This window comes from Gambusia affinis, linkage group LG08 (assembly GCF_019740435.1).
Source record: "Gambusia affinis linkage group LG08, SWU_Gaff_1.0, whole genome shotgun sequence".
Lineage (NCBI taxonomy): Eukaryota > Metazoa > Chordata > Actinopteri > Cyprinodontiformes > Poeciliidae > Gambusia > Gambusia affinis.
This window is the reverse complement of record NC_057875.1, coordinates 15,807,310-15,833,654: the sequence shown is the minus strand read 5'-3', so window position 1 is coordinate 15,833,654 and position 26,345 is coordinate 15,807,310. Positions and strand designations below refer to the sequence as shown.

Genomic DNA, 26,345 nt, shown 5'->3' with positions numbered 1-26,345 from the left:
TTGCTATCAGTGTTTAGAATAAAAGTACAATCACCCCATTAAAATGATGCGTTGTTTTATTTGTGCGTCATTTTAATCTTTCTCGTAGTTGTCTATCACAGAGGACATTTTTGTTTGTTTATAATGTTACGCACTTACCTCGTACAATAGATATCTAATTAACTAGTGTTGTGTGTGTCAAAGAAAACTAAGAGGTGTTGGTAGTTCCCTTGGTAACTAGGATTAAACTGGGTGGGGCTTTTGTACAGTGGTGTGAACAGGAGGAGCAAGGGAAGGAGAGACGCCAGGGGGAGAGGCCGTTTTTGTTCGTTTGTGAGAGTTAAAGTGAAACCTTATTCTTACTTTTGTATGTCTGCAGGTGAGACGGGCGGCTCTAACAGAGGACTCTGGATGCTGTTGCTCCTGAAAGGTAAGCTGAGCTTGTCCAGCTGGGGGAGAATAGCACTTCATATGTAATAATGCAAATTAACCTTTAAATTGACCAGCTGTCTCCTTTGTGTGTTCTAATCAAATGATTTACATGTAAGATTTTTGGGACACGGTTTTAAGTTTTGCGCTTAAATACATTTGTTGTGCTCTTTAAATTAGTGGAGTAAATTTTCTCAGGGGATCAGTCTACTTTTAAAATATGACACATATGCATACTCATTTTTACTCATTGGTGCCTGAAGGGATATCCAACTTTCTGAGCAGCAGAGAGAATTGGGGCATGTCTCTTAGGTGATAATGCAGACTTTCTTTAATTTAAAGAAAATATCGTTCTACAGTTTTGCCATCACAGCGTCAAAATAGTACACTTCATTTCCCACGGCAGATTATCATGTGTCAGAATTTTAAAGATGGTGCACAGCTAGGCTTACCAAGAAGGGGGAAACAGTTTGACAACACTGACATCAGCAGCTTACAGGGTGTGTCAGAATCCGTTTGGTTAGAAGGGAGTGAATGTCTGGGGTTTCACAAGAACAGTTGACTTTTGAGTGATACTTTACATCATAGAGAAAAAGTCTGTTGCATCTACATGTTAATTTTTCCTACAGTAGTGGTAAAGATGTGATAAATACTGTTCTTAAAATTTCTGAGTATACAGTTTTTTTGGGGGGGGGTTCTGCATGGTGTCCTGCATTCATCATAGGAGGTGTTTGGCACATTTTACATCATATTAAACTGTGTTTATATTTTGTCTCTATTGAAGGATCCTCTCTGCAATAATTTCTGTTTACTGTATTATGATATTACATTTATTGTGCTGTTTCTGCATCCAGCAGCCTGTTATTGCTGTAAAATAAGGTATGAAGTGTTGTAATCCAGCTGGCCTGCTTATCTTTGCATGAATACAAGTCAAGAGATTACTTATTAACTCCAAAAAAATTCTCGACAGATTGTACTTGGAGTAATTTTTCTTTTCAAAAGCCCTGTGTGTGCATTCAGAGTATGTGCAAAATAACAGCATTGATAAACTCTAACTACCATACTTAACTACATAAACAACGTATCTCTTTGGCCTTCGACCAGTAAGATTAACAGAAATATTTGATACAGTTTGGTTCATCGTATTTATTGAGATTTTTCTTTTCACATTTCTTCTCAACTGCAATCTAACGTTCTCTATTTCATTCAATACACATTAAAAGTTTGGTGCTTGCATATAAAGTGTAATCATGTGTATAATATACATCAAGAATTGTGTCTGACTAAACTTTCAAACTATTTTAAAATATTAAAATATATATTTTTTTATAAATATGTTAGCATTTTCAACGATTACAACTCAAGGCAGTTGCAAGAAAATGCTTATATAGATTGAAACACTATTAGATATATAGTCAATTCCTGCAGATTTCTCCATATTAGTCATGATGTGGTATGAAATTGAATGATGGAATTGAATAAAATATGACACTTTTCTGTTGCTGTGTAGGTTTGAACAAGAGGATGACAAAACATGAACTAAATTTCTGCTCATTGCAACAAATGATGTCACATTTTGAACAGAACAGTTCAACTGAATTGATAAATTGCCAATGCAGTTGGAGCAAAGGAGGAGTTGGATCCACATGCATTGCAGGTAGACTCTAGTAAAGCATTGAGAATGCCTGGTTTTAAAATTAGTCAACTGGACTTTTAGCCAATGCTACCACAGTTGGCAAACATTTTCAGATTTTGCATTCATTTTGTTTGTTGAACGCTGTAAATCCTTATTGTATTACTCGCATATGGAAGCCTGTCATATGCAAAAAAAAGCAACAAACCCCTGTATACCTCTCAGTGGTGCATATTCTGGGAAATATAGCAGAAGTTTTTTGCAAAGCTAGATTAAACAAAAACTCTTTCCATTTCATGTACGGTAATGGCAGCAAAGCTTGAAGTTGGAGGGTCTGTCTGTCAAAGTACATTTTTTCTTTTAATTTGTTATAGTTATAATTAACAGGCTGTCTCATTTTTCACACAGACAGGCACAGTGATGAGTTTTTCGGTTAGCATGAGCCATCAAAAGTGAAACATTTACACTAGGAACTGCTTTCAGTATGTCGGTTTCCTCGTTCCTAGGCGTAACCTCGCATAGCTCACCCCCAGCTGGTAGAAAAAGTTCTTCTTCAATTCTACAATTTTTTTATACTCTTTGCAGTCTACTGAGCCTGCAAATTAAAACCATTCATGCTTTTTACCCCAATGCTTCACAGGTTAAAAAGTTTGCTTTTTTGACATGAAGTGTAAATGCAATTTTGAGGGCTCAGTGGATAACCCAGTTGATTTCTACCTAAATGTCTTCTCAATAATGAAAAATGTAGTGGAAGGCTTGTCTTAACCTGTGTTAGGGGTAAAATCACATTTTCGTCTTCCTTGTTTGCTCCAGGTGAATGTGTTTATCAGCCTAAAAATGTATTACCACTGTTTTAGTTATGGCTTATTTGATTATGAGCACAGAGCTTTTGGTTTTACAGAACTGGGAACAATGTATTAAGATATTTTGCCTGAAGTGGTTGTGGGCGTTTATGTTACAGGAAGTAACTTGTTTTGTTTTTTTTCAACTGTTGTGCTTTCTCATTTTTATTTCCTGTTGTTACAGATTATCATCCACTTCTAAAAAGTTGTAGCTTACTGCATTCATTGACCGTAGAGTTATTAATGTCCACATTTTCTTGAGAAAACAAATCTTCTATAAACAGCTCATAAGTTTAGTAAGTAGTCTATTTATTTTTTTAAAATGCTTTTAAGTTGTATGCATCTTGTGGATATACTTGAAATTCGTTTTGAAAAACCTTTTTTAGGGGGTGTATTGACCAAAGTTATTATTTTGATGTGGCCTATGTTGGAAAAATACCAGCCTTCAGATAAAGTAGCTCAGTCACCAAACATCTTGTTGATATGCGTCTCAAAAATTGTTGAAATACTCCTCTTGGGAAAATGTTATATTGATTTATTTTCTGTCAAAGACTCAAATGCTATCCACCAATTTCTAACAGTGTTGAGGTTTGTTTCATCATTCAGTGTGAAAAGTGACACTAGAGTTTTAGTAGTTTTCTTGTTCATGGACACCTTGGATCTCAGATCTTTTCTGGAGCTTCCGATGAACAATGGATGGTCGAAATGGACCATAAAAATGAATAACATTTATTACCTCGAGAGTCTTTGTAAGCTACAATTGTTTTCTCCACGTGACGGTAATAATTTGGAACAGTAAGAAGGACTCGCTTCTATACTCCCTCACCTGATTTAGATGATAAAGGCCAATATGTTGAAGATTACAGAGTTGTTTGCTTCAGTTGAAATAGTGTTAACCATTATTAGTTTACTGTTTCTGTAAGGCTACCCAGAGTAGTTATAGTAGATTTTAGAAAGTTATTTATAGCTGACCTTTACTTTCTGTGCCATGCAGAACTGCATATTTCAGCATTATTAATTAAAGCTACTTGTTTTGACTCCTAGATATGTGTTATTTCTAGATTAGTTTTCAAGCAAGAGTTGCAGCCTTAATCTTCTTATTGCCATGCTTCTTTTTCTCTCCTAGTAGCTGCTGTCTCACTAACAGACAGACAGTGGGATCCTTCTCGAACACTTTCCGTTGAGGGAAATCCTTAGGCCAGCTAACTATGTAGGACCCAGAGTATTTTGCTTGGTTTTTCATACCATTTCTGCCACCGAGGGTTTTCAGTTCCATAAAAAGTCTTTTTCATAATCGAATAGGGCATCTTAAATTCATGCAGCTACCTGATTAGAGCAAAAGAAAGGGTCTAATTTGCATAGTTGCATTGTATAATTCAGCGCACAATGAGGAAGCAAAATCTGCAGAGGCATTGTTTGTTTTTTTTCCAAAGAAAGATGCAGAAGTGGCATTTGGAGCTAAAAAAAAAAGTCTTTGTGGTGTTCTAAAGTCTATTTTTAACACAAATGGCTTATTTGATTTATATACACATCAAGGCCAGAATTAAAATCAATTATTTTTTTTAACATTCAGCCTTTTGTAGTAGTGGCTGTTCTTTAGTCATTGTTGCCCTATACTACGCTGGGTTAGGCACAAGGTTTGGCCTTTTAAATACATTGTATCTCATCAAGTAAATTGCCTTATATCCCTTCTCATCCTTAATGTCCTTGTGCAAAGATGTCTTGATAGAGAAGCGATTAGTCACGTACAGCCCCTTTCTAGAAGTCATTTAGTTCATTTTCAGTGTCAACAATTCTTTGCCAAAGTAGGACTTAATGGGTTTTTTGTTTAGATTTTAAGATTTTTTTTTTTTTTTTTTTGTCTTTTTAATATCTTCGTAACATAAGAATTGTCTCCTCCATTTACAGTTCAGAAATGTAATACAGTCTGATTGGTCAGTTGGTGTTTTGTTAGAGAAATAAAATGTAATCTCTAAAGTGGGCATGAAAACAACAATTGTTTTCTTCAGGACCACTTTAAATGGGGTTCTGCATGAATATTACAGTACATCTGTACAATTGTACAGATCTTTAATGTATTGTGGTGCTAAACCGTTCAGTGATTTGTAAACTAGCAACAGTATTTTAAAGTCTATTCTTTGAGCTACAGGGGGCCAGTGGAGGGACTTTAAAACTGGTGTTATGTGCTCTATCTTCCTGGTTTTAGTTAGAACGCGAGCAGCAGCATTCTGGATCAGCTGCAGTTGTTTGATTGATTTGTTGGACAGACCTGTGAAGACGCTGTTACAGTAATCAATGTGACTGAAGATAAATGCATGAATGAGTTTCTCTAGATCTGGCTGAGACATTAGTCCTTTAATCCTGGAAATGTTCTTCAGGTGATAGAAGGCCGACTTTGTGATTGTCTTTATGTGGCTCTGGATGTTCAGGCCATAGTCCATCACTACTCTCAGGTTTCGGGCCTGATCGCTGGTTTTTAGTTGAAATAACTGAAGCTGTGCACTGACTCTAGATCGTTCCTCTTTAGGTCCAAAAATAATAACTTCAGTGTTGTTTCTGTTCAGCTGGAGTAAGTTTTGGCACATCCACACATTTATCTGTTCTATGCATCTGTTCAGTGATTGGATGGGTTCTGAGTCCCCTGGTGACATCATAATGTAGAGCTGTGTGTCATCTGCATAGTTATGGTAGCTAATATTATTTCCTGTATTTCAGACTGATTATAAAGTGTTTAGACAGTGACTTGTAGAAACTCTACTCTGTTTTTGGAAAGTGTTTGTTTTTTGTACATGCCATATTTTAGTTGAAATTATCAGTGGGGTAACTCCTCCCAATTCAGCTACTGTATAAAGTGTCTTTCATTCTGTTAAAGTGACTTCATTAAGATCTCCAGTTGTTCAGTGGAAAATGCAAGTCAGGTCAGATGTGTTAAAAGACGTTAGAGTCTGAGCTGCAGCTCACTAAGCACATTACTGCAGTCCCTTGATACTTTAGATTAGTCAGCACAAGTCTCAAAGGGTATACCTGTACGTGTGAGTTTCTGAGTACATGCAAACTTGTCTGCTGCTGCATTTTAATGTAATAAGAGCAACTATCTCTAGTTCTCACTTAAGGTCCCTTTTTGCCTTAGTTGTGCCTGGCAAGGCCTGCAGTTGGCTGGTTCTCACACACAGCAAGCCCTGGCTTGATTCCAGCCATAAACACAGCCAGCTGGCTCCGTCTGTTTACCAGGTCAAACATGGCTGCAGTTTGTCTTGGGACCTGTTCTGTTATTCAAACATAGTCTGTGAATGAGAACCAGTAATAAGCTCAATCTAAACATCAGGTTTGAGTATTTAAAAACAAAGTTGTCTAGGAGTTTTATGCCTTTCATAACAATAGTTAGGATATAATACTTGAATATGGCATTTGGTAGGAGCTTGAACATTTTGAATTTGGTTACGTCTGTCATACTTGTAGATGATGGTAGAATTTAGAAATACAAATGCATTCTGTAATAAGTCAAATATTTGATGAGTCTATGGTTCATTGAAAAAAATTCTTTTGCAAACCTTATATTTGTTTTAATTTTGTGTACGTGTCCCAGTTGTCACAGTTTGTTCGGAACTCCTTTGAAAGGTTCACTTTCCACGCTTTAATTGCTGTGCTTTTTCATTGATCTCACACTGAACCCTCTTAGGAACTGTGTGTACCAAGGGAGGTTGAGTCTCTTGCCAGTGTAACCTGAAGTTCAAAGAACAGCTTTGTGCATAACCTCTGAGAATGTTTCTGCACTTAAAATTACTCTGTGTATAAGAATGTATCCACATATTTTTTAAAAATAAGATTTTACTTATTTGTTTATTATTTTGAAACAGATAAATCAGAAACTTCCCTTACCAAGTTAATTTGATTTCAGATTTTAAAAAGAACTATAAATGAGCCAACATCTCAGCTGACAGGAAGTACTCTGAGAGAGGCTGCCTGCTTTTAATAGGGTCAATAGGAGGTCTGGTAAGAGGGTATTTTTGTCTCATCAGTTCCTCTAAAATAATCCTGAAATACCAGAGGACTTAGAATAGAACAACTAAATCACATATCCTCCCACAGTCTGTCACAAAATTAGACCTTATACATCTTCTTTAAAGATACACTAGACTGTCTTCTGCTTGTTTTAAGTTAGTTGTTGACTTGTACACATTTTCTTAAAGTTGTACTTTTTATTTAAAATCCATTATGTCTGCTGATTAAGTTGAAAATGTCTAATCTTTCAGTTAGACATCATTGCTATTACTACAACCCTGTTGTCTTCTTAAATGATGAGAGGTTACTTGGGTGAATAAAATGAATACATGTTGCAGTCGGGGAGAAAATAAAACATCTTCCATATAGTAGGATGATAAACGTTCTTATGCAAGCATTGTATTTGCTTCTGTAGACATCAGTCTCCATTGTTTATCCTAGAAGCTGCTCTTGGCAACATCCCATTGGTGAATATCTGGGTCATGTAACCAGCCATTAGTCACTGTTGATGGGGGGGGGTTAACATGGTGGGACATAAATGGATAGATGAGAGTGTCTCGAGTTAATCTATGCCCTGGAACAGCTTGATGGCTTGATGCTGGTGGTCACTTTGTGAAGCCTCTTCTACTTTAAACTATTGGACGAAATATGCAGTGTTAGGGTTTTGTTTTTTTTGTTCTCTCCAAGACAACAGTGCATTTGTGTTCAGTTTGCACTAGGCATAGACCTGTATGAGATTCCATATCATTGTTTGACAGTATTTACACAGAACATGTATACTATTAACATCTACTTTTATCTAAACAGTAAAACAACAATTGCTGCTAAAATGATCCAACTTATGAATGATTGACTTTTTGGGGGATTTACATTATATGTAATAACTCACTACAGTTAGCGACTGTAGTAAAATGATAATATCAGAACATCAGTAAAGATTTAATAATTTCATAGTACATGTTTTTTTGGGGGGTATTTTTGTTTTTATTCAAAGACATAAGCAACAATGTAGAAAAAAAAACACTTTACAAGTAATTTAATATTATATGTTTTTGTTTTTCTGCTCTTTATAGTGTAACACCAGGATTAAAAGGGTACTTTCACACCAGAGGTTTTTTTGTCATCTTTCTCATGTAGGCCTCTTCGTTTGGGCAGGTGTTAACATTCATGATGAGTCTTGTGCAGACTAAACAAGTGAACTATCAAACCAACCGAAGCGAAGAATTAATGGATGATTTACAGACTTTAATTTGGTCTGAAAACTTTTAAGTCCTTGCAATTGTTTGCTCTCTTTCTAACCAAAACAGTTGGACCGTCTCTCCCTCTCAGGCTTCTTCTTCTGTTCTGTTGGATTTGTCTCTTGTATAGAGATTTCAGCGTGCTGCTCATACTGATGAAACTATATGATGTTGACTTTTTTTTAAGCCTCCTTTCAACCTGCAGGGACAAATTAATAACAGCTTTAGTTTCTCATCTAATTTCTTCTGTAAATGTAGACGGTTACAGAAAGAGTTGAAACCTCAAATGTTTTGCCACAACACACCAGAAGTCTGTGTCTGTTGAAACATTATTCTGGATCTGCCCTGTTTGTGCCGTTTATGGACAGCACAAATTAATAATCAGGTCTGTTGCATCCAGATAATTTCACAGGGTTTTTAAGTAGAGGTACAGTTTTTTTATTCTTATATTTAGCAGCTGAAATTGTTCTCAACAAGAAATCCTCTCTATTCAAGCTTTCAGCCTTTATTTTGCAGCCCAAACTTGTATGATCACTATTGAGGCTAATATTTATCTGAGTCAGCTCATCGAAGCTTAATAAAACATGCAGGTTGGAACATGTCAGTGTTACCTTTCATCCCCGCCTCCACCCAGGTCGTGCAATGATTACTAAAACAAACAGGCTCCATGTCAAGCGATTCACCTCGACAGTTTAACGATTGGTAAGGAACTTGTTGTTTTTGAATTTTTACGGTATGTTTATGTTTTCTTTTTCCATGGTTTGAATCTTTCTGGCAGTAGAGTATATGTTTCTTACTGGTCTCATGTTCCGGTACCATTGAAGTTTCCACAAGGGGCTTGTATCTCAAGATAAATATTAGCCCAGCACCTGCACAGTATTGCATTGTAGATTGAGTAAATGTTGGCTTAGTTTGTCAAACTTTACTCATTGTGTACTGTGAGTGGTGAGGATTGAGTTCTTGCATAGTTCCACGTTGTATTTGTGTCGAAACGAGGTTAGGGAAACTGAGAGTATGGAAATAACAGTTTAAATTTATCCCTAGTTTTATCATGTAACCTGATCCTCCTCCATTTCTTTCTGTTGTCTTCATGTGGGTCCACCGAACAGTATGATGATTTTACTAATATTTTAATATTTTGGGTCTTAAGTAAAAGTGGCTTCGGTGTAATTTCACTCTTTTACTCTTTAGTAAGGACTTTTCATACCTTTTTGTCACAAAAAATGCCACTGTCATGTTCAGTGTAGGTCATGTAATGTACTCCTAATGAGCTCAAATGGTGGGGTTATTTTTCTGTTCAAGCTTTGCACCTTGAGCTTGATTAGCTGCGTTTGCTGTTCCTGCTATCTGTATGTCTTCGCTCATAATCAGATCGATGGTCAGCAAATGGTTTTTAATTCTGAGATTCTGTACGGTGGGATTGCCATTGTGCTCCCATTGCGTAATGCTAAAGCTTCTAGATTTTTCCCATGCTGCTCGCACCCCACACAGGGTTCAGCACTGTACTACACATGCACGTATGCACTGCAGCAGAAGTGAGCTATTTATAGACCTGCCCCACAAAGGCAAATAAAGGTCTATTTAAATTGACCCTTTTCCCTACCTTTTAAATTTCTACTTGATTGTTTTTTTTAGAGTGGAGGATAAAAATCAAACCTTAAAAAAAACTGGAACATTTGAGATGAAAGCACAGTTAGGATGATGATAGAATGAGTCACCCAGGCAGAGTAGACAATGGGTAGAAGTGGGGAGTGGGAATGGTGAGGATGTGAATATGCTTTTTGTATTATTGATATGCATAGGAATGTACTTGTAGTAGGAGGGCTCACTTAAGTGGTTAGAATTTCAACAGCCTGTCCTGCGGTTTCACGTTTCAGACTTCCAGTCATTGTTAAAGTTCAGGTTTTTGTGCCCCAAATATTACCTCAGTGTAGTAATATGACATACTTCATAATCCTCAATATATTCACAGTGGAGTAATGTGGGAGGTGAAAAATATGAATCAGTGATTTCTGCAGGATTTTTCTTGAATGTTGCAAATTAGGAGCTGCAGGAAAGTTGACTCTGTAGGCTGAGTGTCAGAGGGTGTATTCTGCTATACGTGCTTCGTCTTCTAGTGGAAATGAATAGGACTGCATTGATTGGAATGGAGCATGGCTTTTCACACACACACACACACACCCAAATGGTAACGGATATCCTGCATTAACCGCACTGTTTTAGCATTACACCTAAATCGCAGTAACCAGCTCAGACCCTGTTGAAACAAGTGCTATGATCCTGTCTGGAAGCAGCTGTGACCCTCAGCAGTTGCTAATTGTGTGCTATGAATAGTTTCAACATAAAGGCTAGCTCAGTGGAGGAGGAAATCAAAACAAGGGTTGTTGTTTTGTTTTCCTTCTCTGCTGTTTTATGTTCAAATATAAAATCAATAGACATGCACTAAGTGTAGCCATGATTGTTCTTCTCTAGGGCTGTACAATATTAGCCCAGGTCTTTTGAAAGATTTTTTATTTCAAGAAGACATACCTGGTTAAATAAAGTTTACATACATGCATACACTAGAAAATCTTACGATGAATATACTGTAAATAATGTGATGACAATATCAGATACAATATATTCCTGTTTGTTTTTTGTTTTTTTTTATTCCTCCTCTTTCTAATCTGTTCTTCCTGCTCCATGTGACCATTAGCATTTTTGGGAATATCATTAGGGAAATTGGTGTATCGAGCTTTTGCTAGGGTAAGAATCTGTCCTATTGGCCAAATATTACATTCACATGAAAATAGCAACTTCAGAGCTCTTAAAATATATTAGTCAGCAATGTTTGCTCTCCAAACAGTCCTTGTGATGTAAACAAAGCACACACTGATATTGCAATCACAGTATTTTTGCAATATAATGTAATATTCTTCTTCTAACTATATTGAACTGATTGAGTATATTAAAAGTTCACAAATCAATCGGTGGCACACTAGATCAAAAATGAGTCCCATAAATAGTCAATCTGATTAATTCTGTCCTTGTAAGGATTTTTTTGTTATGAAAATAGTGAATGTTTCTGCATATATTTATCAAAATAATATGCACAAAAAGAATCACCAAAATTAAAATGCAGAAATATGAAAGGAAGGGGAGAAAGATGCTTATTAGATGCTTTGATGTACTTTCAGGTGTCATGCTCTACAGGACAAATTGCGGCACAACAGTAATTACAACCTGCATATTCACGATTTCATTTTGTAGACATTTGTAGTAATTCATACAATTCAATTGTAGATTTTTTATTTTTTTTTGTGTGGTAATGAAACAATGTCAGTGAAAGCTTTCTGTGTTTGCACAAATCAGTTTAGACATTAGAAAAGTTGTGGCTGTTGCGTTTGGGATCACTGAATGGCCGAATCAGTGCGGACAGACGCACTGGAGTGGGTTAGAGGCCTCCTTCTGTCTCTGACCCTGGCAATGTTCAGTCTGAACTGCTTGTCACTGCCATGCTCCGTGTCGCTATGTGAGCAGGCTGGCATGTTCGTGTACAGTATGGCTTTGTTAGTGTTGGGGAAGAATGAAAGGGCACATAGATCTACACGAAAAAGGAGTGCGTTTGAATGACTTAGCTTTGTTGTCTTGCTTTGTTTATTTCTATAAAGGACAAGCAAGTTGTCAGGATGAAGGAGGAGAATTTGCTCCAACGGAGGCTTTCTCTTTGCCCTACCGCCACCTCTCCACCTAAAATTGACCCCCGCACACTCACCCGGAACTTGTCTTATGGAGGAGACAATGACATCTACAACTTCAGCACAGGTAAGAGGCTTTTAAGCTGACAATTGTGAAATGTAAATTTGTGTGTGAAATTAGGTGATATTTCAGAAACCTTTGCTGGTGGAATCCTGTGTTTGTGAAAATATGCCGTGCTGTGCTGCAGAGTATTTATCCCATTAATAAATGAACAAACATGACCTGCTGCTTGTTAGATGCTTTGGTGGCTGCTGCGCTTTAATTGTTTGTCTGCAGGTTTAATCACTGAGCGCATTTGTATGTGACTGTGTGTTGTGGGTTCCCACCAGGCAGTGAGACAGACAGGAATGCTCTCTCCATGCTGAGTAGTGAACTTAGTCCTGCCCAATCACCAGACAGCAAGGTAAGACTGCATTTCCTGATTGGGCAGTTCCCCAACCTACATGACAATAAATCTCCTCCTTAGGCAGGAACACAGCTGCTCTTACATTCTAGCATCATTTCTTTTCATTGTTTCTTTAACAATTTGGAACATGTACAAGCTGGCATGTTCCAGCTTGTACAGCTTGTGCATCAAAAAGCTTTCGGTTTTTGATGCCTTCATTTGTGAACTGAAGTACTTTTAGGCCCTTTTTAGAAAGTTATAATCAAATGCATATAAAGCCAATATTCAAAGCCTTGCAAATGTTTTCACGCAAACTTTTTCACAGTTTAAAATAACTAATTTCAGTGTACACCTAAAAAAAGAAAAAAATATTTTGAAAATAATGCTATAGAAAGTGTGTTGCTGTACATTTGTATTTAGGTACTTTTAAGTTGTTTCTATTAAATCTTCTAAAGCCTGTAGTAAACAGGCTTTATGAGAGTCCTTATTAGTAAATAGACACCACCTATGCATAATCTAATTTCTATAACTAAAAATGCAGCTGTTCTATGAAGGCCTTAAAGATTTTTTAGAGAACATTAGTGAGCAAACAGGGAGAATCTGTTCAAGGTAAACTAGGCTGACTACTATGGTCAAATAGCTACTATTGATAGAAAGCCTTAGGAACTCTGTAGTTTGCAACAGGCATGTAAGCAAACTAGGTTTAAATGCTCTACATTTTATGCTACGTTTAAAAGAACTAAATCAGCCCATTGCCCTGAACACACAATTCTTACTTCAAAACATGATGTAGGAACAAAACATGGGGTAGACATAGTAACCCTGAGAGAAGGTTTTTCTTCAATAGGAACATGCAAACTGGTCAGATATGGAGTCAAATTCCATGAAAGGATGCAAGGAATCAAATTTTGGAAAATCCTTGAAGAGAACTTTAAGAGACTGCTAAAAACGTGAGACTGTGACCAAGGCTCACCTTTGTGAGTACTAAATAGTGTCGAGACATAAATCTAATTGAGAACCTGTAGCAGGACTTACAAATCCAATCTGAATAAATTTACGACAAGCAATTTTGGGGAAAAAAAAAAATAAGAAAGAAAGAAATGGTCATACATTTCAGTCTTTATATTCCGATGGGGATATACCAAACACATATCACTTAAAATCTCCAAAAGACAATTTGAAGTTCAAACACGGCAAAATATGAAAAAAGTTTTAAGAGGTATCAAAACTTTTGCAAGCCACTGTAAGTAACCCAAAAATGCAAATGGCTGCTTGTTTTGTAAAATTATTGCAAAGCTGCATTTTATACATCAAGGCCGTGGTGGGAACTGTGTCTTTTACTGCCTCAAGGCAAATGATTGACAACATTGACCCATCTTGAAACTGCTTTTGCAAGACAATCTTTTCTTATTGTTATGTGATAAGATGATATGGCTTCTCACAAAAGTTGCAAGTGGTAACCATTTGATCTCATCTTGTCTCGTCCCCTGCCCACATGTCGCTTTGCCTTGCTCATCCTCACTATTTTGCCTTATACCTTATATAAGATAATAAGCCTGTGTGCAGTTGCATCACCGGTCCTTTTCCTTGTCATCTATCCTATATGCCCATAAAGAACAACCTGGACTGAGAACAGTTCTGTTGTTGCATACTTTCACTTACACAAGGATATATTTTGTGTAATGATTATTATTTGTTGCACTTACAGAAGTTTAAATATATATATAAAACATTACAGAAAATTAATTGGCATGTTTGGCAGGTAACTGATATGCACTTTTTGCCTTCTGCGACTTTAAACATTAAGGTTTATTGGTTTGTGGCCACAGTTTCACAACTCATAGAAAAAGCCACATTCTTGCTTCTGACAAGCGTTAGGGAACATTTTGTCCTGAGTGTGATCAAATGCAAACTTAATAAGCCTTCATAGCAGAACATTTTTAGTTCTCAGCGATATTAAAAAGCTCAATCCCAAAATCTTTTTTAGTCTGTATGGTTCAATATGAGCTTCTGCAAGGTAATTTTTCCCATTTAAAATTAAATCTTTTCCAAGGCGGTTGCAGCTTTCAGGGTTTGTTTGTTTCAAAGAGGTTCTTTTTACTTTCTTTCCCTCTTGACTCCAGTCTGAGTCCAGGATGTTTAATGGCGTTGAAAAGGACAGCCCCTCCCCCACCGAGAAGCTGGCTCGAAAGGAGTCTCTCAAGGTACACGTCACTTCCTTGCCTGAGAAACTGAGAAAATGTTGAGCCTTATTGTGCCACAGTTTCTTTGTCATTAAGTAGGTCAAGTGGCTATTTGGGAACCTTTTAAAACGCTATTTAATGCTTTCGATTTGTGTGACACGTCTCAAATGAATATTTCAGCTAGTTTGACTCTGCTTCCACCTAGTGTTGGCTTATACGACATCGTTTTCTCTCTGTGAGACTGATGACTCGGTATCATTTTATTTTTCTCTTCAGGTTCAAAAGCAAAATTATCGGCAAGAGAAGAAGCGGGCAGCGAAGGAACTCTCCACTGCTCTTAAGGACCCCAGTGTTGTTGTCATGTCCAATTGGCTCAAGGTCTGAGAATGGCTCAAGCAGGACAATATTTATGATTGATTACACAATTGCTAATCATTTTGCATTTAAAATGTTGCTCTTAATATTATTTAATGTTGTCTTAATAAGTATGCTTAAAACCTAGTCATGGTAGTTTATTAGATGCATTTTTATTCAACTGAAATGAGATATTTACATATGTATTAACTTATCCAACCAGCCTTTTGTTTCACTGACTAAACCTTTTGTTGTTTGAGGCCAGTCATATTATTTGCTTTGCTAAATTTCAAATTAAGAAGTTTACATACATTTCCATAGCAGTTGATACAATAGCTTTTTACACTGCATGACTTGTGTTAAATATTTTGGGTCTAGGATAAACAGGTTGTTTTTAGACATTTTCTTTTCTTTTTTTTTTAATATCTAGTTTTTGTTGTACATGTTACTTATTTCATTCATGTGACTACTTTAGATTCGTGGTTCTTTAAAGAGTTGGACCAAGTTGTGGTGTGCCTTAAGGCCTGGTGTGCTGCTGATCTATAAGACACCAACCCCAGACCACTGGGTGGGCACCATCCTTCTTAGTGCATGCAAGCTGATCGAGAGACCGTCCAAGAAAGACGGCTTCTGCTTCAAGCTCTACCATCCACTGGAGAAATCCATCTGGGCTGTCAAGGTTTGGCATGTTTAATGACTTACTGGTCAAACTGGGATTTGGGGTCAAGGTTCAAATCAGTTCTGAAAGACGTTTTTGGTAGTTGTGATAATTACTTTGAATTGGAGTTGATAAAGACTGAGACAAAATATCCTAAATTAATGACACATTACCAATTGATAACATGGAGTAGCATTTTACAGCAATGAAAGAGAAAAAAAAGAAATATATATATATATATAGATATATATAGATATATATATCTAGATATATAGATATATATATCTATCTATATATATATATATATGTATATATATATATGTTATATATATATACATATATATATTATATATATATACATATATATATAGATATATATATATATATAAACACTAAATGTGTTACAGAAGATACACGTTTGATGAAGGACAAATTAACTGAAGGAGTTTTTGGTTTAGCAACACGGAGCTAAAATTCAAATTCAACAGACCCATAGTCTTTAGCATAAAACATTGACTAAACAAAAATAGAATAAACCTACTAAGTTAAGCTAGGTGCACAAAATGCTATTCATTTTTAATATTTTGCTCTTTAGAAAATAGCACTGTCTCTAACTGATATACGCCATCAAGAATTCTTCTTCCTTTAGTTTACTGACATTACATTTGAAACAGTGTTGTCTAAATAAGACTGATTATCTTGCTTTGTTGCCCACTATCTCCTTTAGTTAGGAGCTAGTGTAATAACACTATTTCCACCGCTAAACAAAAGTGTGCACCAATAGGTATGCGAGGGGTAGTTCTGCACTGCTATAGGGTTTGTATAAGCTTAAACAACATCAAATGATAACTAACTCTCTATGTTTGCATGAAGCAGTCTCTAGACATGGATAAACACAAATTTATATCTACACAAGTGAATAAATAGTATAATATGCCGTTTCGGTACAGATGATCACACTCAGACAGCAATAAATCTCAAACCTACTATTCTTTCACTCTATTTTCTGAACAAGTATCATACCTTTCTTTCATTGAAATGACCAAAAGCTTCGACTGTTTTCTCATAAGTCATTGTGTTTGATTTCTCTCTTTAGGGTCCAAAAGGAGAAAATGTCGGTTCCATCACGCAGCCTTTACCCAGCAACTACCTGATCTTCAGAGCTGCATCTGAGTCTGATGGTGGGCTGTTGTTACTCTTTGAGTTCTATATTGCTTCATGCATTATACAAAGTTTTTTGGACATTAGAACATACTAATAACACAGTTTTCCCTTCTTGGATCTTTTGCCTGCAGGCCGGTGCTGGATGGATGCCCTGGAGCTGGCTCTAAGCAGTTCCACTCTCTACAAAATATCTCCCAGACCTGAAAAGGAGGGCGATATCTGTATGGCTTCAGATTCTTCACATATACTCCAGCTGCTGCAGTCTTCTCCACTCACTGCGACAGAGCTGCAAGAGTGAGTAATACACAACTACCACATGCTCTGTGTGAAGTATATCTTCAATACATCCTTATGAACAGCTTAGAATAGTAGGATAAAAATCATGGATTCACTGGGGAAACCTTCTGTATGTACCACTAGTCTGTTCTTTCTATCTCAGCAGGACATGCTGACTGACAATCATCTCTCAATCCATCTGTCCAATGAGTCCACAATGTGCACAGTGATTTTACAAATAGCTCCATAAATATTTGTATGCACATGTCTATTAGCTTCCTCGGCCAGAAATGATCTGCTTTTCTCCAAATTTGGTATCAATCAGAGAAAATACAATGCTGGATTCTCTCTCCTTACTCTTCCCTGTGATTATGTTAAAGAATGTGGTTAATAAATCATATAAATTCATGATTTAAATGGCAGCTGTGGCTACTATCCAGTAGCTCTCCGCCATCAGCGTGTGGGTGTGTGCATGAATGGGTGAATGACTGTATGTAGTGTGAAGCGGTTTGGGATCTTCTGGACATGCTAAAGCGCTATACATGTTTACCATTTTATTTAGCAGTTTTGGTTCATGGTAAATGCTTTATTGACTTTCAAATCTGTCAGCACACTCGTTGAGGGACGATTGTATCTTTAAAGCGGTTCTCTTTTCTTAAACACTGAAGATTTGTTTATGTGCATCTGCTGTGCTTTCACATCTAACAGCTGTGCTTTCACATCAAACTGTCCATATGTTTGCGCAAAACTATTTCAGTGTCTTCATCTAAAGTAGCTGAAGATGACAGCTTGTTGTGACTGGAGGATAAGTTGAAATATCTGAGTTGTAGTAAGAAAAGCCTAATCTAAATTATATTGTGCAAAGGTCCTTGCCAGCCTGTTTAAAGTGGTCTTGAACAATATCGCCTCAGAGTTTTTAAGGATTTAAAACAAAAATAATTCTTTGGTTGCTTTTTCACAACTTTTTTTGGTGTAGTACTTTTACCTGATCATGACTGCAGTCTTAGCAGCTCTGCCTCAATAAGTGAGCTTTCAGTGTGGACAGGAAAAGAAAATCTATCACTTTTACTCAGCAGAGACCTAGGATTCTCTAGGTCTCTAGGTTACTACTGACAGTATGCCAATATGTAGCCAGCAGATGATTGCCAATCATTTTTGTTTTAGATTATTTTGTGTGGTAAACAATTGTAAAATGGTAATTTTTACTCTAAATATTCCAGTTGAATTCTCATTGAATTGCTACCTGTGATTGTTGCAGCCCCCATCTTTCTCCATTGTGCGCTGTTCACATCTTACATTAGCTCCCCTCCTCATGCTTCGCTCTCGCTGTCTCCATGCCTGAACCCTCCCTCAAGCCCTCGCTCTAGCCATCCCTTCCTGCAGCCCCTCCTCTCTTTCCTCAGCACCCTGAGACTGACCAATCTCAGCACTCTATTCGTTCACATGACTGACAAGGGAGCAGGAAGATGGAGCACACCACCTAAAAAGCAAATCAGCCATTGCAGGATTTTCATACACACCTTGCCTCACAGGCAGTGCTTTTCACAGGCACATTCAGGAAGCAGGTAGAGGAGTGTTAGAGGGACAAAGCTGAGCCTGTTGTCAGCGGACAGAAGCCATTCACGCACACAGGAGAGAAGGGGAGAGAAAGCCAGGCTACATCTGTGCTTGGATTTGCTGATAAAATTATCAGTTGTTGGATTCTTGTGGAAGAACTTCTCCCTATGCTGTTTAGTTTGACGGTAAGAGAAAGCAGTTTGCATTATTGTGTTTGGACTAACAGATAACTCTGTGGTTTAGGTAGTAATTCTGCCGGAATGTAGTTCTTCAGGACTGCCATGCCCTGGGGGAGTTTCGAAATAACTGAACTGTCTTCCATTGTTAAAGAACATGAGCTGCTTCCTGGTTGTCTTTGACCATAGTTACATAACTGAGTCTGGCTTCGAAAGCAGGTGATAGTGCAATTGCCGTCCACTATTCCCAGGATAGGTGCAGGATTTATGACATAGTCACTACCGAGAGCGACTGTGACGACGGTCTGTTTAACTTTCAGTTTTACTGCGTTCGCTTTAATCACATGCACCGTTTATATTCTGCGGCTTTCGATCGAAGGTAATAAATGGCCAAAGGACGGTTCTCTCATGCCACCCATCATCGCTGCTCATAATTCTCATTCTCACATCTGTTTTATGTGGTGATTCGTAGGCTGATGAATGACTTTTTCTATTCATTTTTTTTTTCTGCCAGTATTCTGGTTTTCTGCCTGCGGATCTGAGGTTTGATTAGTTTAGTCTGCATTAGATGCAGCTTGAATTAGAATTGGATGTTGCCATACGTGTCTTCACACGTACGATTTATAGAGTCGCTGTCTCTTTAAGATCTTAACCACTTAGATAGTGGTCAGTTTTTTGCTGCCATGCCAACAAAGCCTACACTAATTTAGTTTAATAAATGTTACATTGATCCGCTTTATTATTACCATGGGTTATTTATTCTCAAATAGCGTACAATTTCCAGGTGGGTACAACAAATATTTGTTGTAGGCATCTGCATCGTTAAACAAATGCAGTTTATAACTCTGTGAGCAACAATCTCCATCTCTAAATACAGTCTGGTCTTGTGAAATTAATTTTAGTTCATTAAGTCTGATGTTTGTTATTCCCTTTTTAATAAAATCCAGTATAGCGTAAACACTAAATGTGGGTTGATTATTGTCATCTTCCATAACATAAAGATATAGGAACAGACTCTATTTGAAATGTGATCCACCCTAAATATTATTTCCAGGAGCTACAAAGCTTGCCTCTCATTTCAAAATAATTGAAATTTTACAGTTAAAAAAACAGCATAATTTTCAACAGGAGAAAGCTGTGATCTGGTTGTTTCTCTGGACTGATTGGAGCATATTACTTAGCTTTGTGCTTTTTCTCTGCTTTTCTCAGGTTGAGTCACATGGAGCATGATGGTTCTTCAGACAAATCGGAGCGTGAGACTCATGATGACTGGGATACAACGGGCAATGAGAACGGCGGGAGGCTGACGGAGGAGAGCGACATAGAGCCTTCAGAAGAAATGCCACCCGGGCCACAAGCTACAGCTTATGTGGAGCAGAGTACGGAGGACATGGCTGAGGTAAACGGGCTGGTTCTGGGATTAGGCTCTGTTTGAACGGAAGCTCTCCTCCTCATCCCATCTATTCATGATTATGCACTCTTGGGCCATTGCTCAGATGGCCCAAGAGTGCCATCTGAGCAATGAGTGCCCAAGAGTGCCATCTGAGCAATGAGTGCCCAAGAGTGCCATCTGAGCAATGGTTTTGAGAATGGCTTTCTCAAAACCATTCCTCAGTTATAGTGACCAATGTTTTATAAAGCTTGAAACCACACCTCATTTGAACAACCAGAATAACTTCACTGTCATTCTCGGTTGAAATCAGCAAGTCACTGCATACATTCTTGTTGCTGGTGGCTTTGTGTTTGTTTAGGCTGGTGAAGCTTCTCAGGTTGAGACTGTATCAGAGGAGAACAAAGGTCTAATCTGGGGCCTGCTGAAACAGCTGCGACCAGGCATGGACTTGTCAAAGGTGGTGCTACCGACCTTCATCCTGGAACCTCGCTCCTTCCTGGACAAGCTGTCTGACTACTATTATCATGCTGATCTGCTATCACAGTTAGTAATGTTTTATTCATAAATGTTTATTCAAAACTAGGTAAACAATTTACATTCTAACTATGTCTTGCATTTTCCTTCATCTTTGGAAATGTTCTTTTCCCAACTTAATCGAAGGGCTTCTCTAGAAGAAAGTGCATACGGTCGGATCAAGCAGGTGCTGAGATGGTATTTGTCTGGCTTCTACAAAAAGCCAAAGGTATGATCACTTTTAATTGTTAGAGCCTATTATTTTAGTTTTGCATTAAATCAAACGGAGGAGTTACCGTGGCTAGCATTGCCAGTCAATTGACTTCCTGTGTTTTCCCTGCCTGTTCTTATTTTAACTGAGTTTTCCAGAAGGCTGGCAGCATTTACAAATCCAGCATGTTCCATGACAACCTTCCTGTTATCTGCTGAAAGTCTTGCTCTCTCTCCCTTTGTCACAACTTGAATGAAAAGCTGTAATGTAAAGTTTCTTTTTAAATAATAATAAATTTCTGTTTTTCTTCTGACTTCTTTTCTCTACTGATACTAAAAGGTTGTTTCCTTTGAGTGTTATTTCTTCAGCAACAATGAAAAGCCTTGTTAGTCCAATCTGAAAACACTTATGTATAGAGTTTTATGACTATCCATTAAAACAAGGAACCTGATTAGCTGATCAAATGATCATCTTACTGAGGCTCAGTGATTTTTATCTAAATATAAGAGAATTTGCTGTTTGATAACTACAACATCCTCTGGTCTCCTTGTTCTCAGTTAGACTCTTGTACTCGGCTGCACAGCAACATCTTTGGCTATTTGCATTTTTGCAAATAGCCAAAGATGAGTCTTATTTCAGGGCTCATCAATTACCCTGAAATTACCACAAAAGACATCAAGTGACATTTTATGTGTGAGCTGCCTAACAAATTTCTACAGTAAAAATGTCAGGAAGACATTTTCCTCTCGCTTCCACTTGTTGGGGATTTATTTGCTGTGTGGAGGCAGCACTGCAGCCAGTAGAAAATGGCTGTAGATCAATCCAGCCTTACTCAGCAATTTTGTTGCTGACTCCTTTTGAACCATACATATACATGGATTCATGGACTCATTATCTGTTGTTATACAGCCTACAGATGGCCCCTTGTTACTGATGCTTTAGTCAGAATATTTGACTATATTTTACTTTTACTTTTTTACTTCTACTTTGATTAATTAAATAAACTAACATGAAGGATAGTCATGTTACATGGTGTTTTTAATTGAGACTATTTTTGCATTTCCAGGGTCTGAAAAAGCCTTACAATCCAATTCTGGGGGAGACATTTCGGTGCTGCTGGCTCCATCCTCAGACTGACAGCTGCACGTTCTACATAGCCGAGCAGGTTAACCCAGATTTAAAGCTCTAAAAAGCGGGGAATGACTCATCCATTGTGTGAAATGTCTTGCACAGAATGACAAACAAAATGGGGCAAAGCACACAGCTGCTATAAATTTTAAAGCTTGGTATCCGACACTTGGGTTGTCTCGCTCTGCTGCTTAAATATTTCTCTCCTTGTGTTTTCCATCAGGTGTCACACCATCCTCCCATCTCTGCATTTTATGTCTGCAACCGGAAGGACGGTTTCTGTATCGGGGGAAGCATCCTGGCCAAGTCCAAGTTCTATGGTACACAACCTATTATATATGTCTTGTTCATCAAAACTAAAGTAACCTCATCAACGACTAGTTTATACAATAATTTAAATTGGGATATAACCACAGCCATTTTGATCGCAGTGTTTAGACAACTTAATACTAGTATCAAGAATTATTAAGAAGAGTAAGTAACAGTCCATTGTTTTCTCTTGCAGGTAACTCTCTATCAGCTATTCTAGATGGCAAAGCTAGACTTCTGTTCCTGAGCAGAGACGAGGAGTATGCCATCACCATGCCCTACGCTCACTGCAAAGGTAATATTTCTATTACAAAAACACTTGACAATCTCTTGTACTATCTATTTTGTCAACCATGGTCCCTTTTTTCTCTTTGTGACTGAAAGAAGTCTCAGGGAGATTGCTCTTATTTACGTACTTTTCCACATAAATCAACATCTCATGTAAAAAAAAATATCTGTCCTCTCTTTGAAAAATGTTTGTTTTTCTTTTATATTTATAAATCCAAAATAGTAAATAGACTTTAATAAAAATGTTTGTTCTTTAAATATGAGAACAAATTCCCTATAGTAGATATTTATCAAAAATTATAAGTTGTCTTTTTCAAAAGGGCATCTAATGCTTACAATTTTAATTAAATGTTAGTTTGTTGGACTGAGGACTAAAATGTCTCTTTAAATTGCAAAAGTTGCAGACTCCTGCAGCACTACTCCACCTAAACAAGCATGTAGTGACAGCAAACATTCACTTAAGTCTTTAACTTTGCAACAATCCTGCATACTGAGCGTGCAAGTTCAGTGATGAGGAATAAACGTCCACAGAAGCACTGATTCAAAAGTACTTTATGGAAATTAGTGAATGGCAGTAATGACTCTTTGAGTGGCTTTATTTGGGAGAGTAACACAGCTAATCAGGTGCACATCCTGTTGTTATAGGATGAAAGGCAGCACATGGCTTTGTCTATGTCTGAGAGGGGTTTAAACACAGAAATACAGCCAGGTACATTAACTAAAGGAAGAGAAGACAAAGTTATTTCCAGAAGTAACTTGGCCAGTGTCACCCTGCAGGAAGATTTTGCAGCTAAATGGAACAACAGACAAGACAAGATGTGTCTTCAATTTCCATTCCCTTCATAAGTCTGTGTCTAGAGGCAGGGCAGCAACCATTACATTTGCTGCTTGTAAACTCAGCCGTGCACAGATTTTGTAGACAAACCCAGAGCTAAAAAAATACTAAGCCTATGTTAACTATATAAACATTGTTATAGCTTTTACCATGCAATTAACTCCTACATTTCCACTTTTATTTTGAATAAAAAAATCAATGCTGGCCTCCTGCATTTATTTCTTGTTGAACTCACCTCATAGTTCATCGCTTCTTCAACTGACTGAGAATACAGGAGACTAATATGGAAATTCATTTGCCCTGTTTACAAAGACATCTTTCTGTTCAGACGAATCATGTGTATACTGCCTCTTTTACAACCATCTGCTGCAGCCGACATGTCAGAGTTACGAGAAATTACGCAGTTATTTGAAATGTATTCCTACCATGATCCATATTCTGAATTACGCAAGATTTTGATGTAGTCAAAATCAGCTCACATGTTTATATATTGTCAAGAGGGAAATTTTACAGCCCAGTTTTGGAATGCATTCAGAGTAAATGGTGGGATAATAACCATGACCTAATGCAGGACTGCTTTAGATTAGGGAATAGGGAATTAAAATCGTATCTATTACAGGCAAAATGTAAAGTTATCCGATGGGTTGTGTATCTAATGACGCAATGCCTTGTCTCCCGTAGGTTTCCTGTATGGCACTATGACACTAGAGTTGGGAGGGAAAGTTACCATCGAATGTGAAAAGACAAAATGTTTTGCAGAACTGGAGTTTAAATTAAAGGTACGTCTTTGAACAAGTTAAAAATGGAGCCGGCAAATAAATAATTTGATAATTAACGACTCTTGCTTTCTGTGAAGCACTTAGTTATTTTATCTGTGAAAAGTGCTATGTAAAACAAGTTTACTTATTGGGATTCACGATGTGAAAATTTGAATGAATGTCATGAATAAATGTATATTGAAATAATTTTATGACAGAAATCTGTCTCCCATTCTCTCAGTTTAAGGATTTTGTTGGGAGCTCTCTAGTTGACTAAAGAGCATGATGATGTTGTGAGCTCCTAAATCATGCTGAGCCTCTGTTCATGTTTATTCAGTTGGCAGATACTTTCACCTAAACCAGCTTGCAAAAGAGGAAATAACAGTTCAGTAAATATTAAATCTAACTAGAAGTGTGTTTCTGCGGGTGTCTTGAAAATTTCAAATGAGATTTTTCAGGCCATTGCTAAGGTCAGGTTTTATATCTTCCATAAATATATATTTTTAGATAATTCTTTTGTCTGACGTGTTGTAATTCAAGCTGGAGAAGTTGGGTGCAGAGCAGCAAACAGCCCTGTAGGAAGTATTTATCGGCTTTCCTGAAACTTGTTTTTCCTGTCCGTTCTCTAGCCTTTCCTCGGAGGCGCCAGCTCAGTAAATCAGATCAGTGGGAAGATCGTTATGGGAGATGAATTATTGGCCACCATTGATGGACACTGGGTGAGAGCTCTTCTACCTAACTGCTTCAATTTGTGTCTCTTCCATTCTGCTTCTCTTCCAGCATCCCTGTTCACCTCACATTTGTTGCTCTTGGGTATTCAGTTATTCTCATCTCTAATTAGGAACAGAATTGGTAATTATAGGTTCAAGAGCAGAAGGCAGACACTGCAGGAAAAAGGCCGTAATTTAGCGTCTCATATCCGGGGCAGGAGTGTCAAGGCTTTAGGAAACACTAAAAAACCTTTTTCTGACACAGAGTCCCTGGAAACTTTAAACATTATCATCACTTTATCGTTGACATCATATATCAGGCTGATATTAAGGAACAGTGAAAGGGTTGCATTGTGACTTGAAGATGTTTGTAAGCCTGATCTTTTTCTGTATTTTTTTCAAATCAGGACAGCGAGGTGTTTATTCAAGAGAAGCGCTCCAGTCAGCAGGAAACTCTGTGGAACCCAACAAAAGAAATCCGCAGCAGGCGTCTCAAACGACAAGTGGTCCAGTTAGAGCAGCAGGGGGAGTTTGAGTCTGAAAGGTAAACCTCTAATGGGCTACCAAAGGTTTTCTCTCCGGAACGTAATTTCCCAGAACCTTTCTGTCTTCCTGTTTTTGTGCGTGCTTCCAGAAGGATTTAGTGTGAGGTACTTTTCTGGAAAAATTATTTGTAAGATCAGTAAAACCTCTATTGATTTATTTTGTATTACAGAACACAAAACGATTTCATTGGTTTAAAAAATTGTTAAATGGATTTTGGTGAGAGCCAAAATCTGTCTCATCACTGTTTTTATGGATATGCTAAAAGTAGATGTCTGCAACTCCTTAACGAAGGTCGGATCATTTTTTTTCAATGAATGTGGATGCAAACTCTGTAAAACACTGATATTCAGTATGGGTGGCTGAATGCTAAAAGATACAGAATTTGTGTTGTGTTATTTAAAGGTAACATAACATATTAGTTGCAGAAGACAATACTTGTAGGTTATTCAACCAGTGATAAATTTTGTGGATCCTTCCACCATGTAGCGCCACCTTTTAATATGTTAAAACTGTCCTAGATGCCAACCATGGCTGTTTTCAACCGACTTTTGTCTGATTCAGCCTGCAGTGGAAATGCAAGGGAAACAAAAACTTCCCTAGTAAACTGTGCTGGTTCCTGCAGTGGAAACACTTCCCTATAGTCAAAAGTATTGAAACACCTCCATAGAGCCAAACTAACCCAGTAACTGTAGTCATTGTTCAATAAAAATGCACAAGTTTGATTTGAGAAATGCAAAATTATACATTTTCAATGTTTTCAGTTTGTTGTATTATTTTATTTATTTATCATTAAGCATCTGATCTGTGATGTTCCAACAGACTATGGCAGCACGTGACCAGCGCCATCATGGATCGGGACCAAATGAGGGCAACGCAGGAGAAGTTTGTCCTGGAGGAGGCTCAGCGGAAAGAAGCGAAGGAGAGAGGAGAAAGACACTGGATCCCTAAACTTTTCCAGCAGGATCCTGTCACCTCCGAGTGGACCTACAAGCACCTTGAGTATGAACGCTGTCCTACTCAAAACAACTAGAACAAATAAA

General features: G+C 37.5%; 1 protein-coding gene across 1 annotated transcript in view; it reads left to right on the top strand.

Annotated features, from left to right (window-relative positions):
- The window catches only part of osbpl5 (oxysterol binding protein-like 5), a 39,361-nt gene that overhangs the window by 8,279 nt on the left and 4,737 nt on the right, over positions 1 to 26,345 (top strand). The window contains exons 2-19 of the mRNA XM_044124953.1: positions 359 to 409; positions 11,774 to 11,927; positions 12,191 to 12,264; positions 14,370 to 14,450; positions 14,706 to 14,807; positions 15,259 to 15,462; positions 16,538 to 16,622; positions 16,737 to 16,899; positions 19,824 to 20,013; positions 20,366 to 20,550; positions 20,668 to 20,749; positions 21,798 to 21,896; positions 22,083 to 22,179; positions 22,365 to 22,463; positions 23,973 to 24,070; positions 24,679 to 24,768; positions 25,167 to 25,303; positions 26,125 to 26,304. Coding sequence (XP_043980888.1) covers positions 11,792 to 11,927; positions 12,191 to 12,264; positions 14,370 to 14,450; positions 14,706 to 14,807; positions 15,259 to 15,462; positions 16,538 to 16,622; positions 16,737 to 16,899; positions 19,824 to 20,013; positions 20,366 to 20,550; positions 20,668 to 20,749; positions 21,798 to 21,896; positions 22,083 to 22,179; positions 22,365 to 22,463; positions 23,973 to 24,070; positions 24,679 to 24,768; positions 25,167 to 25,303; positions 26,125 to 26,304 — 2,102 coding nt within the window. The 5' untranslated portion in view covers positions 359 to 409; positions 11,774 to 11,791. The remainder of the gene's footprint in view (positions 1 to 358; positions 410 to 11,773; positions 11,928 to 12,190; positions 12,265 to 14,369; positions 14,451 to 14,705; positions 14,808 to 15,258; positions 15,463 to 16,537; positions 16,623 to 16,736; positions 16,900 to 19,823; positions 20,014 to 20,365; positions 20,551 to 20,667; positions 20,750 to 21,797; positions 21,897 to 22,082; positions 22,180 to 22,364; positions 22,464 to 23,972; positions 24,071 to 24,678; positions 24,769 to 25,166; positions 25,304 to 26,124; positions 26,305 to 26,345) is intronic.